A 12,398-nucleotide genomic window follows, 5' to 3' on the forward strand; every position below is an offset into this window, starting at 1 on the left:
GTCCTTCTGCTAGCACAGCATTTACAAAGTCCCAAAGATTGAAATATGTCAATATTCCTCTATTGTATTACCAAGAATAACATCCTTTTCACATAGGCTATCCATATCTGTACAGACATTTACACTGCTCAGCTTTTTCAGAATTAAGTGTTGAACTGGATAGCAACTGACATTTCAATACACTGCTATTCTGCTAGCAATCCACCAGGGGTCAGTGTTGTTTAAAACAAACATTACCTTTTCTCTGGCCAATGTGGCACTCTTTGGTAAAGGGTTATTTATCACAATTCCGTTTCAGACATGGAAGGAACCACAATAACGTATGGAGCCGTTAACTCCTGGGGGATTGCACAGCAGATACTTTTGGAATTGTTAATGTTACAATCACTGAATAAACAGGTTATTTAAGCATTTCATTAAGACACTATAGCGTTCCATTAAAAAGGTTCATCTTCTTATCATCTGTTCTGTCTAAAAGGGTTGAAAAAAAAATAAGCAAACATTGTCCCATAACAAAATCAGCAATATCCTGGAAAACAAGCAACACAACATTATTAAGCCATGTCCTTCATTTAAAATAGCAGATAAAAGGTGTACTTTTAAGGCAGAATGCTTTCTTAACTGAAACTTCCTCTGGACTTGTTATCCATGGTTCCTAAAGTCTGCGGCTGCAGATATAAAGGCTATCCCATGTCTATATATCAGGATTGACATTTCTATTGGGAGACTAATCTTCTCTCCTTTATTAAATCACAGATACAAATAAAAGTTGATTTATTAAAAGTGTTGAGTCAACAGCTTGACATGCAGTTCCCATCTGTCGTGTAGGCCTAATCTCGACTTGTGTCCACTTCAACCCTACAAAAAGAGACCTAGGTAAATTCCTAAAACATTTGGATTTATCCTATTGATAGGCAAGATCAATCAATTCCAGAAAAACAATCCATTTCAAGTGGCAATTGGACTCAGGTCTGCTTCATAGGGTCTTCTGACATCCATTACTGTTGGTTAAACGTATGGTGTACCTCAATATACAAGACAATCATCTTCTAAGATCTTTAAAGTACAAAAATAGGCTAGAGTAACATTGAGCTTCTCCCTAAACAATGGGAGAAATGTCAATCAAATGAAAACAGCAACAAGCAAAAAAAACGATCAACACTTCTGAAGTGCACTAACTTATGTGTTAAATGCAGTTACGTAAATCTCCACTGCACTAAGAAAATTCTCAATATACTCTCATTACAATAATGTACACTAAAGTCGAGTGATTCCCTCATTATATATATATATATATATATATATATATATATATATATATATAAGGAACAGAACCACCATGCTAAATGTTAGCTGCAACGCTATAAAAAGAAAGCTTTAGTAAATTCTAGAAGTCTTCTAGCACAGACTCTCAAAATGACAGATATACAAGCCTTGTGTACAATATAAGAGGGCTATATACCAAAACCTTGCTACCAAGCTAAGTTTATAAAAAGTATAGTAGGGTATATTGCAGCGCATATACACATTAGGATAGATTAGTTCAGTAATCTATGCACAACTCTGATAAATCTAAAAAAATAAATACCAGTGGCAAGTACAGTAACTCAATTCATACGAATATCAGTCTGTCCTGTTTCCAGTTTTACCCTCCAAAGTAAATCTGCGGTAGTCTTGTTTCACACCTGTTAAAAGGTTTAATCTGGCACATAAAATAAGCAACCTTGTTAAAAACCACCCATTTTCTCTCACTTTCATTAAAATCTCTACTTCCTTCTCTCGCAACACAATTCTCCCATCTCAAACCCAGCCCTCTTTTCTTGATCCTCCAAACACAACTGTTGCTTTCCTTGGACAAGTTTGTTTGGAGGATGGAGAAAAGAGGGTGAGAGTTCTGCTCACACCGAGTCCAGCAGGTGTGAGGCCTGAATGCCTTCACTTCAACAGTGTTCATTCACAGAGTTGCTTTCATCTCTTTTCATTAATCCTCATATCCATCCATCCACTTACTTATTTGCCCATTTTTCTTTCATTTTGGTTTATATTATGTTTCATTCCAACCATACAGATGTGCTTAAATTCAAGAGACATTCATAGACGTGGTGTGGTGCCCTGGCCCTCGCTGGCCTCTACGTGTGTGCTGTAGTATTGCTCTGCGGCCGACGCGGTGGAGACCAAGGGAGCGCTCTTCAAGTCGGGGAGGACAGAGACGGAGTGTTCTGAGAGGAATTAGGAGCGACTGCAGGTGGATACAATGAGCAGAGAAGCAGGATCTGACGGGGACTGAAAACTCAGGGAAATGGGAATCTCTACTAAAAAGGAATGGAGTGGAACGGGCTGTACCGCCAGGACGTGATCAGCTGGAGGGCCGGAAGCGGGCCATGTACGACCCGCAGGACTGGCAGTAGTGGCGTAAGGGTTCGCTGGGCAGCTGTTGGCACAGGGAGCAGAGCTGGGAGCTCCGGGGCACCCGAGGGGGGCGCTGGTGGTGGTGCTCAACCCTGTGTCCGGGCAGATGGTGGGGCTCTCTGTTCTGGACAGGGACGGTCCTGTAGTGGGGCGTCCGCCAGTCGCTCTCAGGCGGCACGTCCAGACGGAGAGGCTGGCCGGGCGCGTCGCCGGGCATCCGGATGTGGTTCGGTGGGGCGTGACGAACCGCCGTCACCGGAGCAGCGGTGCCGCGCATGGCACCGTTGATCCTGCCGGGTTGGAGCGGTTGCTGGTAGTAACCGTTGGCCGTGCTGGTTGAAGCAGAGCGGCGAGGGTGGGACAAGGTGGCATAGCCGATGTCCGGGTGCCCCCAGTGCCCTGGGAGGGCGGCGGGGTGGCCGGGGCCTCCTCCCCTGGGCCTGGGGAGGGTGGAGGAGGAGGGAGGCGCTGCCCTGCGCGGTCCTCGTGGGAGCGTGCCATAGCTCAGTGCGACACTGTTGTAGTTTTGACTGGAGAGAGCTTCACTCCGGTCAAGCACAGCCAGAAACTGCTGCTGGACCTTCTGCTGATCTCCTGCTGGAGGGTGGAGGTGGAGGGAAAACCATCAGAACCAGAACACAAGACATAATTACAATGAATAAAAAAACATCCTTTAAAGATCCTCCAGATGTATTTTAAATAGGGATGTCCGATATTATCTGCCGATATTGGCATTAAAATGTGATATCGGTTTATTTTTTTTTTACATTTCTATAACCTTTATTTACCCAGGCAAGCAAGTAAGAACAAATTCTCATTTTATTTATTGTCAAAAGTATGCATAATGTTGTGTTAATTCCACAACAAGAGATATGTAATGTTAATTACCTGAAATTATTCCGTTTTTTGGGGGGGGGGAAACCCTGCATATATCAGTATCGGTTGATATCGGTATCGGAAATTAAGAGTTGGACAATATCGGTATAGGTAAAAAAGCCAATATCGAGCATCCCTAATTTTAAACCCTTAAAAGTCTTTCTATACTGAATAACAATGTGTTAAAAAGACATTTCCACCAAATTGTTCAATAAACTACAGAAAATGGCCTAGCAGCATCTCTACACACGTACCCTCATTGAGAATGCAATGATCTATGAATATGTAAACTGGGAACTGGGAAAGCACCTACCAGAAATTCTGAGTCTGCAGCTTATATTCTTTCAAGACGTGCCAATATCTACTCAGCTTTCTGTGTACGCTGAAGCTAAAGGTCAAGTTACTACATATTGGACTGTTATATGCCACACAGGCAACTCCGATTTCAGGGAAGTACAGGGAAGCTCTCCCTCTCTAAAAAACAAAAAGGCATTGCAGTCACATGCCATCAAGTTCTGTGCGTATAATAATCTGTATAGCTAAAGTTGTGCCTCCAAGAGCAGTTAACCATGAAAGTGGTTTCTGAGTGGAGGGGATCTTTAAGAAGAATCCTATGTATATGTAGTTAAAATAGGTCAAAGGGAATATAATCAGCATCCGTGTGACTTTAGTTCCAGTCCACCAGCAAAATGCCTGTACATTCTGGGTGAGCCAGGTAAGTGTGTTCTGCTAGGAAGTCTCTGTGTCTCTGTGCTTTCCAATAAACTTGGAACCTGCTCATGTTAGTGCTAACATGCTTTAGAAAACAAAGGAAATATAAATCCATAAAATAACCCATGGATATAACTCTTAATAGGTTTCCATTAAATCTAGGCCATAAAAGATTATATACAGTTATATCCATATATATACTCACACATCCCATAAAACAATGCAACAGACAGTTGTTTTCTGTTTAGCTTGTTTGGTTTAATTGTTCTAAATTGAGATTTACCCTCAAGCACTAGAGACTAGGCGGCGCAGTGGGCAAGGCGCTCACCACTAACGCAGGAGATGCTGGTATCGAGCCCAGCTCTCGGCGTTGCTACCGGCTTGGCCGGCCGTCATACTAACACAATTGGCAGTGTTAGAGGGTGGGAAAGCTGGTGGGTGGGGATTGGACGTTGTGGACAGCGACTCCTACAGGTCGGTTGGGTGACGCCTGTACAGCAGACAGGAAGTATCGGGGGCAGCGTGAGCCTCCCATGCGTTACTCCTCGCCACTGAGAGATCGCGCTGTACAGGTGAAAAGATGCGACAGGCTGCCTCCTCGTGTACCGGAGGGGACACGTGATGCAAGGCTTCTATCCTCACTACAGCCGACCAGTGGGAGGCATAGTCTAGCAACGTTCAAGACAGGGGAGGGAAGAATTGGAATTACGAAATTGGAAAAGGGAGAAAAATAGACAAATAAGGAGAAAAAGTGGATAAAAAAAAGCACTAGAGACTGAGTGAACATACTCTCAACAGGCCATGTTTTACTTTCAAACGGATGCTTTCGGAAATATAATGCAATGATTCGCTGCTCCATTTTCATCTTGTAGGGTTGTGACCAAATACTGAATACAATATGTAGGAATACGGTTTGCATAATGTATAAAGCATTTGATCTAAATATAGGCATTTAGATGAATCAACTAATTTCTTAAAAGCACAGTAGGCTAAGTACATCATATATGCCAAATGGCTAAGCAGCAGAAACACTGTAGAACAGAACATAAATTGTAGGCTGATACAACTTATATAGTTGTTACTGGGTTCTTACCGCTATCAAAACACAATTATGTAAATATGAGACAAAGTTTTCAGCACCATTTGGTGCACCATATACAGTATATTTATCTTATATATATATATATATATATATAAAGATAAATATACTGTATATGGTGCACCAGATGGTGCTGAAAACTTTGTCTCATATTTACATAATTACATATATATTATACTGTATATCATTTTTATATATATATTTATATTTTTTGCTGGGCTGCTTGGAGCCTTCTGATGGAGATACATGACTCTTTATGTCAGAGAGAAGTTCGCTTCGACTCGAGTCTCGCTCTTCAAGGGATCCGCGTGACAACAAACCCTCTGGTCCATTCACATGCCGGTCAGAGTGCGTCTTCAGCTGTAGTGCAGAGGCCAGTATAACTAAAAGTGCCGGGCTGTAGTTACTCAAACTGCGGCCAACAACACAGCTCGTGGTAGCCAGCGGTTCGTTGAGGAGGCACTAGAAAGCAGGGAGCTGAAATTCGTGTTTGTATTTAATTCAATGCAAGAATGAACGATAGTCTATTATAACTTTACTGACATCTTCAACCCGTCACTAGCCCAGGCAGTTGTTCCCACGTGCTTCAAAACCACCTTATCATGCTGTGCCGAAACACCCCTCTGCAGCTAGCCTTAATGCCTTACGCCCTGTTGCACTAATTTCCATCATGAAGTGCTGTGAGAGGCTGGTCCTGGCTCACCTCAAATCTGACCTTTCACCCTCACTGGACAGACACCAACCCTACCGTGAGAACAGGAGCATGGAGGACACTATCTCCTCAGCAATACATTCTTCTGACCCTTCTCCCACCTGGATGAGAGCGATATAAGGCTCACCAGCACCTCTTCTCCCTGAAGAGACTGAGGAAAGTCCACCTATCTCCTCGGATTGTGGTGAACTTTTACCACTCTCAGGAAGACGACTCAGGAACAGCATCTTTCCCTCAGCTGTCATATCCCTGAACTCTGTACCACGATAACATATAAAGGTTTGAGATTTGCCCTCAATTCTTTGAACTCCATTCCCTAGGCTCTGTTACCCATACTGTACAAACTTTGAACTCTGTTGCCTATACTCAATTCATACCTACCTACTGCTTTCACAGTCAACAACTTCCCTACACTGTAATCATAGTAATAATAATCATAACTATCTACCTCAAACTATAGTCTACCCATATAACTCTGTATGATAGCATGTACAATAGTGCTGTATATACCGTATATATACAGTACATTTATATATATATATTTAATGCATATATATCCATATCTGTCTGAATATACCTGCATATAATCCTATATATGTACTTATTACATGGCGTTTTAAAATTCGCCAAAATGCTTGATTGTGATCGGTCAATATCGCTCTGTTGCTCCTAACAGCGGTGAATTATTTCCCGATAATTCACAGCTGCTAGGGGCAACACGCAATAATGACCGCTGTTAGGGGCAACGGGGAAAGATAGCCTCGCAGCCGGACTCTCGCAGCATTATACCATGCACAGCTGCACTGCATCAGGTGCAATCAAGCCCACACACCTGCCGACGCCGGAGCAACAGAACAACCTTCACTGCGTTTAGAACACCTCGGCGCGGCGCCTCTGTGTTCCAGAACGCAGTGTCGGTCAATTATTTTGCGACAATGACCGAGTATAGCTATACATTATCCCTTACTTATACACCTGCATATAATCCATATAACTCTGGATGATAGCATGTACAATAAAGCTGTATATACCATATATATATATATATATATATATATATATATATATATATATATATATATATATATATATATCACATATATATGCATGCACATGCATATAATCCCTTTTACATATCTGTAGATACTATATCTATATCTGTACATATCCCTTACCTACTCTTTCTAGTTACACTGCTGGCCAATGTGACTTACTACCATAGTGTCTTTATACCTGTATCACTATACATATTAATACTACAACTATGTACATACATCTGATTAGCACTATTACTCAGTAGTACTAATTTATATATTTTATACACAGTTTAATCACCTGTACATTGTATATTACTATTGGCCTTTACTGTAACAGTTGCACTCTGGTTGGATGCCAAACTTGTTTTCGTTGTACTGTACTTTAATCTAATACAATTTATAGACTACCAGAATGGGGGATAAATCATATCCCCATTGGTGATAAAATGAACGAGCAGAAGTAGAGACGTGAAAAGCAGAGGAATGGAAGTGCCCCTGATCCCCCCGGCAAATCACACCCTGCATATATGTGACCTGCGTTTAACTCGCCACAGCCACACTGTTGCAAATAGATGCTCACACACATAGACAATGAATAAGTAATGACGACTGGGGCAGACTGTGATTGTAGCATCCTCCACTTTCCCACCGTGCCATTAAAAAGGGGCCACTTTGCATATTTTCAACCTGAACCCCATGGTTCTGTTGTGAGGACCGTGTTCTGTGTCGTGGAGAACTCGGCTACCGATTGAAGACATGCTGGGCGACGCCACCCGGAGCAGAGTGAGAACCCCAGACACTATATCCTCAACGTTGGTTAAGTTGGTTAGGTTTCATGTCCGTTTATCACAATGATGGGATTCAGGTTAAATAAAATCACTAAGAGATGAGGTGTGCAGAGCTGGGTTTCAATTACTGTAACTCTCAATTCAAAACAAAATATTCTTGGCATTCGGAAGTTGTCACATCCAAACTATAAGGAAACCATGAGGTGCACATCCAACCATCTCTTCCTCTGGTTATAAAAGTGGACTTGGATGCCTGTGATGCTGGTGGTGATGATGGTGGTGGGTGGTGTGTGTGGAGGTAGAGGGGCAGCCAGTTACCTGAGCCTCCCCACGAGGAAGGCCCCGCACTGGGGGGGTGCTGTGCAGGTGGTGCTGGGGCTTGGGGACCGTAGTGATGGTGGTGGTAATGGAGGTCGGAGGTGGGAGCTGAGGGTTGGGTGAAGGATGAGGAGGAGGAGGGAGTGGGGAGGTGCAGTGAGGAGGCGCTGGGGCGACGCAGGGAGGAGGAACTGATGGTGGCACGGAGGTCTGCATGCTTGGGTGGGATCCTCGTTACTGGGACGTCCTTTTTAGGGTGAGACCGAACAACAGGGAGGGAGTGAGGAAGACAGAAAGAGAGAGGGATCATTCAGAAGGAAAAAGAAGTGAAAGGAGAGAGAGAGAGAGAGAGAGAGAGAGAGAGAGAGAGAGAGAGAGAGAGAGAGAGAGAGAGAGAGAGAGAGAGAGAGAGAGAGAGAGAGAGAGAGAGAGAGAGAGAGAGAGAGAAAGGGAGGGGGGGGGGGGGTTGCGCACCAAAAAGTGTGGGGGGGTTGGTAAAAATTATAAAAATAATTAACACCAGTCAAAAAAGGAGGGTCAGTCATGAAAAGTAAGACAACAGTACAATGAATAGGAGAATCAGATTATATCTCAGTCAGGATAGAAAATAGGAGAAAAGCCTGTCCTAAAATCTGTTCAAACAACGCAGTAGTAATGCTGTGCTTTTACCGTTTTTTCCCTCAGCCGGCAAATGGAAGCTGAACACCAGAGTTAAAGGCTTAATGGAGGAACTAAATCATTGATCAATCATTTATAGTCTGGCCCCAGGCCTCTCTGCAGGCATCTCCGCAGGCTGCATATGTAATGAAGCCACTAGCGGCTGCAGAGTGGAAATAGGAGCATGGCTACAGTTGCGTCATATGAACAGCAGGTGGTGGTGTGGTATACAATTATATCACCAGGGAAGTGGGGGGGTGGTGGGTCCATAGATATATATAGAACACTAGATAGCTTGCCCGCGCTGCCGGCCAATGGAGAGCGACGTCACTGAACCGCCGCCATCTTGCGGAGGTCAGCCTTGAGTGAGAGTGAGTGAGCTGCACAGACAAAAATACTCATAACTCGCTGAAATATTGACGGATTTACAAACGGCTTGGTTTATTACAAGCATTATTAACGTGGCTATGATGATAAATTATAAGTATGCAGTATCATAACTACATCTTTGATGTTTATAGCAAACCAACCCGTTTGTAAATCCGTCAATATTTCAGCGAGTTATGAGTATTTTTGTCTGTGCAGCTCACTCACTCTCACTCAAGGCTGACCTCCGCAAGATGGCGGCGGTTCAGTGACGCTGGTGACTCCGCCTTAAGCTATCTAGTGTTCTATATATATCTATGGGTGGGTCATGATGGGGTACACTTTGATGATGTAATGCTGTGCTCATGGATGGTAACACACACACACACACTCGCACACAATCAAACAAACAATCAAACAAACAAACAAACAGTCTGTAAGAGTGGCAGCTGTGACCTTTCCCTATTTGTTAAGTAAAGGTCAGCAAGAGTGTTAATAATGATGCTTTGTGTCAATCAGGGGCAGAACGAAATATGTGTTTAATGTTTGTGTGTGTATGTATGTGTATTTGCGTCTCATGGCATGTGTGTTTATGTTAACGTGATGGTAATGTCCTGTCAAGTTGTGTGTGTGAATGCGTGGGTGCAGGTGTACACAGACGTGTATGTATGTGCGTCTACCTACTGGTATCTAATGCACTGTCACTCTTTTGGCACGTAGACCTGTGTGTAGGGGTGGGACGATACATCGATCCAGATCGATACATCGATGTAATTATCAACAATCGAATCGGATCGATGCAATGTAATAAGATCGATTCATATCGATACTCTTATTTTGAAAATCCTGTGGCGAGTCTCATATCCGCCCAAGAACAACAGCAGTAGCTCCGTGTGTGTAGACGTTACAGCATAGCATTCTCCCTTTCTGTGTGTGTGTGTGCGCGCGTCTTTGGAAAGACCAGATGAGGTCAGAGGAGTTTGATGTTTAAATGTTATTTAAACATAAACAATATAATACATAATAAATGTAGGCCTATACATGATCATGCAACATCAACAAATTGTTGTAGGAACGGTTTGGGAGAGGGAGGTAGGGAGGGGTTTTAGGTTGAGTTTTGAGTTCCAAAAAATGGAGCTTAAAGTTTAAAGCTCAATATATCAAAACGTGGCACTTTACAGTGAACAGGAGGTCTATTTGTATTAAAAACAATAGATTGATTTTCCTTTAAATGTCTGGAAGAGCTCAAAAATACAAATGTCAAATGATATTTTCGTTACCTTTTTTTAGTTGATCTAAATGTTACTGATTGTGTTAAATGGGCATATGATATCATCTCATATCGATTGCAGGCACCTGAATCTAATCTAATCGTATTGTATCGTGAGAGACTTTGTGATATCGGCAAATATCGTATCGTTGTCCAAAGAATCGATATCGTATCGTATCATGATGAAACTGGTGATTCCCACCCCTACCTGTGTGTGTGTGTATATTCATGACTGTGTGTATCACTCACAAAGCTGCGGGAGAGGCCTGTGTGTTCGGCCCGCGGCCCCAGGGCGGAGCCGCTCAGACTGCGGGCGATGCGACGTAGGTTAGCAGCACTGTAGCTCTCATCCTCACAGTCCAGGGACCTCTCACAGGAGACGGCAGCAGAGACGGGCTACACACAATCACACACGTGTTCAAATGATGACCCATGGCCAATCAAATCCATTACACAGAGTCCGTTTTTGGGAGTACAAACTATTTTGGGTTACATGAGTTGTATATACTGTAATTTCCTTTATGTACATTTTGTATATATTGAAATACATGTGTATGTGTATATGTAAAATATGAAATGTACTGTTTGCTACAATTTGATTGATGGCAATTTGCAACAGGTGTGTTATGTCACGTGTGTGTGCATAGTATAAGCTATGGGTATTTAAGATGTGTTTCTACTCTAGTATGGACTATGGGTATTTAAGATGCGTTTGTAGTATGGACTATGGGTATTTAAGATGCGTTTGTAGTAGGGATGTTCGATATTGGCTTTTTTACAGATATCCGATATAATAATAATAACTTCGTTTTATATAGCGTGAAGGATTTGGGGTGCTTTTTCAATGTATGTGATGTATAGATTGGGGGGAGATGACCACAGCTAAAACGGTGAGATCGAAATGTGCATGGAAGACGGTGATAGAACAGTGGTCCAGTAGCCAGCAGAATGTTTAGCAGCCAGCCGAATGTTGACATTCCTTGTAAGAACAAATTGATACGAGTGAGGGGGAGGGGTGACATCTTTGATGAAACAGTAGAGAAACGTTTTGAAATGTGTGTAGGGGTGGAGAAGGTCAGTGAGGTACTGAGGTGCCAGAGCGTGGAGGGATTTGTACGTACCCCTGTACAAATCCCGACAATACCGATATTGTCCAACTCTTAATTTCCGATACTGATATATGTGGGGTCCCCCCCCCCCCCTAAATAATTTCAGGTAACTAACATTACATATCTCTTGTCTTGGAATGGAATTAACATTATGCATACTTTTTACAATAAAAGGCTTTTGCTTTTTGGTCAGGCTGCTTTTGTATGTAATAATTTGTTCTTACTTGCTTGCCTGGGTAAATAAAGGTTAAATATTTTCTTTTCTTTTTTTAACCGTTACTGATCATTTCCGATATTACATTTTAATGCCAATATCGGACGATAATATCGGTAGGCCAATAATATTAGACATCTCTAGTTTGTAGTATGGGCTACGGGTATTTATGATGCGTTTCTAGTATGGACTATGGGTGTGTAAGATGTGTTTGTATGGACTATGGGTTTTTAACCTGTTATATTTTCTGAAAATCTGCCTAAAAGTACATACCCAAGTAAATTGCTCCACTTCTACGAGGTCCATGTGCATGTTCCTGGTATCTAGGGACATCTATGGACCTCAGGGTATTCCCAGTGTCAGAAATATTGTGTCTGTTACTATGCTTGAGTAAATTGTAATGAACCAAAGGAAAATATAAATTATTATTATTATTCGTTTTTCCATCTTTGACAGTGATTAACACCATGCAAACATTGACCAAAAGTGAATACATGCCACTGAGCTCATTCAACACCTTCTTGAGATCAACTGTACTAAAAATCTAAGCAAATGAACAAAGGGCAGATGATGACAGGGGTTTTTGTAGATACAGTACTGAATTTTGCCATCCGGACACATTCAATATGAAATATGAATAGAATATCAGGCCTATAAATTACCTTATTATGGCCAAGTCATACATCTATGGATCGGCCCAAATCTCCTCTTTCCAATGGCAGAGTTAAATCTGGATTTAGTACCACCAGGCGCCCGATATAGGACAGCAAAGACCATGAATGAAATCTACAGTAAGTACAGTTACTTTTGTATAATGTCCATAGCTCCGGCA

The 12,398-nt window shown here is 42.3% G+C and overlaps 1 protein-coding gene across 2 annotated transcripts in view; it reads right to left on the reverse strand.

Moving 5' to 3' along the window:
* Positions 1–1,401: 1,401 nt before the first annotated feature.
* Positions 1,402–12,398, reverse strand: part of LOC311234047 (ubiquitin carboxyl-terminal hydrolase 54-like) — a 121,904-nt gene continuing 110,907 nt past the window's right edge. For both annotated transcript variants that reach the window (XM_084321138.1, XM_084321137.1), the window contains 3 exons: positions 10,493–10,639; positions 7,951–8,197; positions 1,402–3,006 (listed from right to left, as the gene is read on the reverse strand). In XM_084321138.1, the coding sequence (XP_084177264.1) occupies positions 2,357–3,006; positions 7,951–8,197; positions 10,493–10,639 (1,044 nt within the window). In that variant the 3' untranslated portion in view covers positions 1,402–2,356. The remainder of the gene's footprint in view (positions 3,007–7,950; positions 8,198–10,492; positions 10,640–12,398) is intronic.

Source organism: Notolepis coatsorum (assembly GCF_963971535.1).
Source record: "Notolepis coatsorum genome assembly, chromosome: 9".
In the NCBI taxonomy this organism is placed as follows: Eukaryota; Metazoa; Chordata; class Actinopteri; order Aulopiformes; family Paralepididae; genus Notolepis; species Notolepis coatsorum.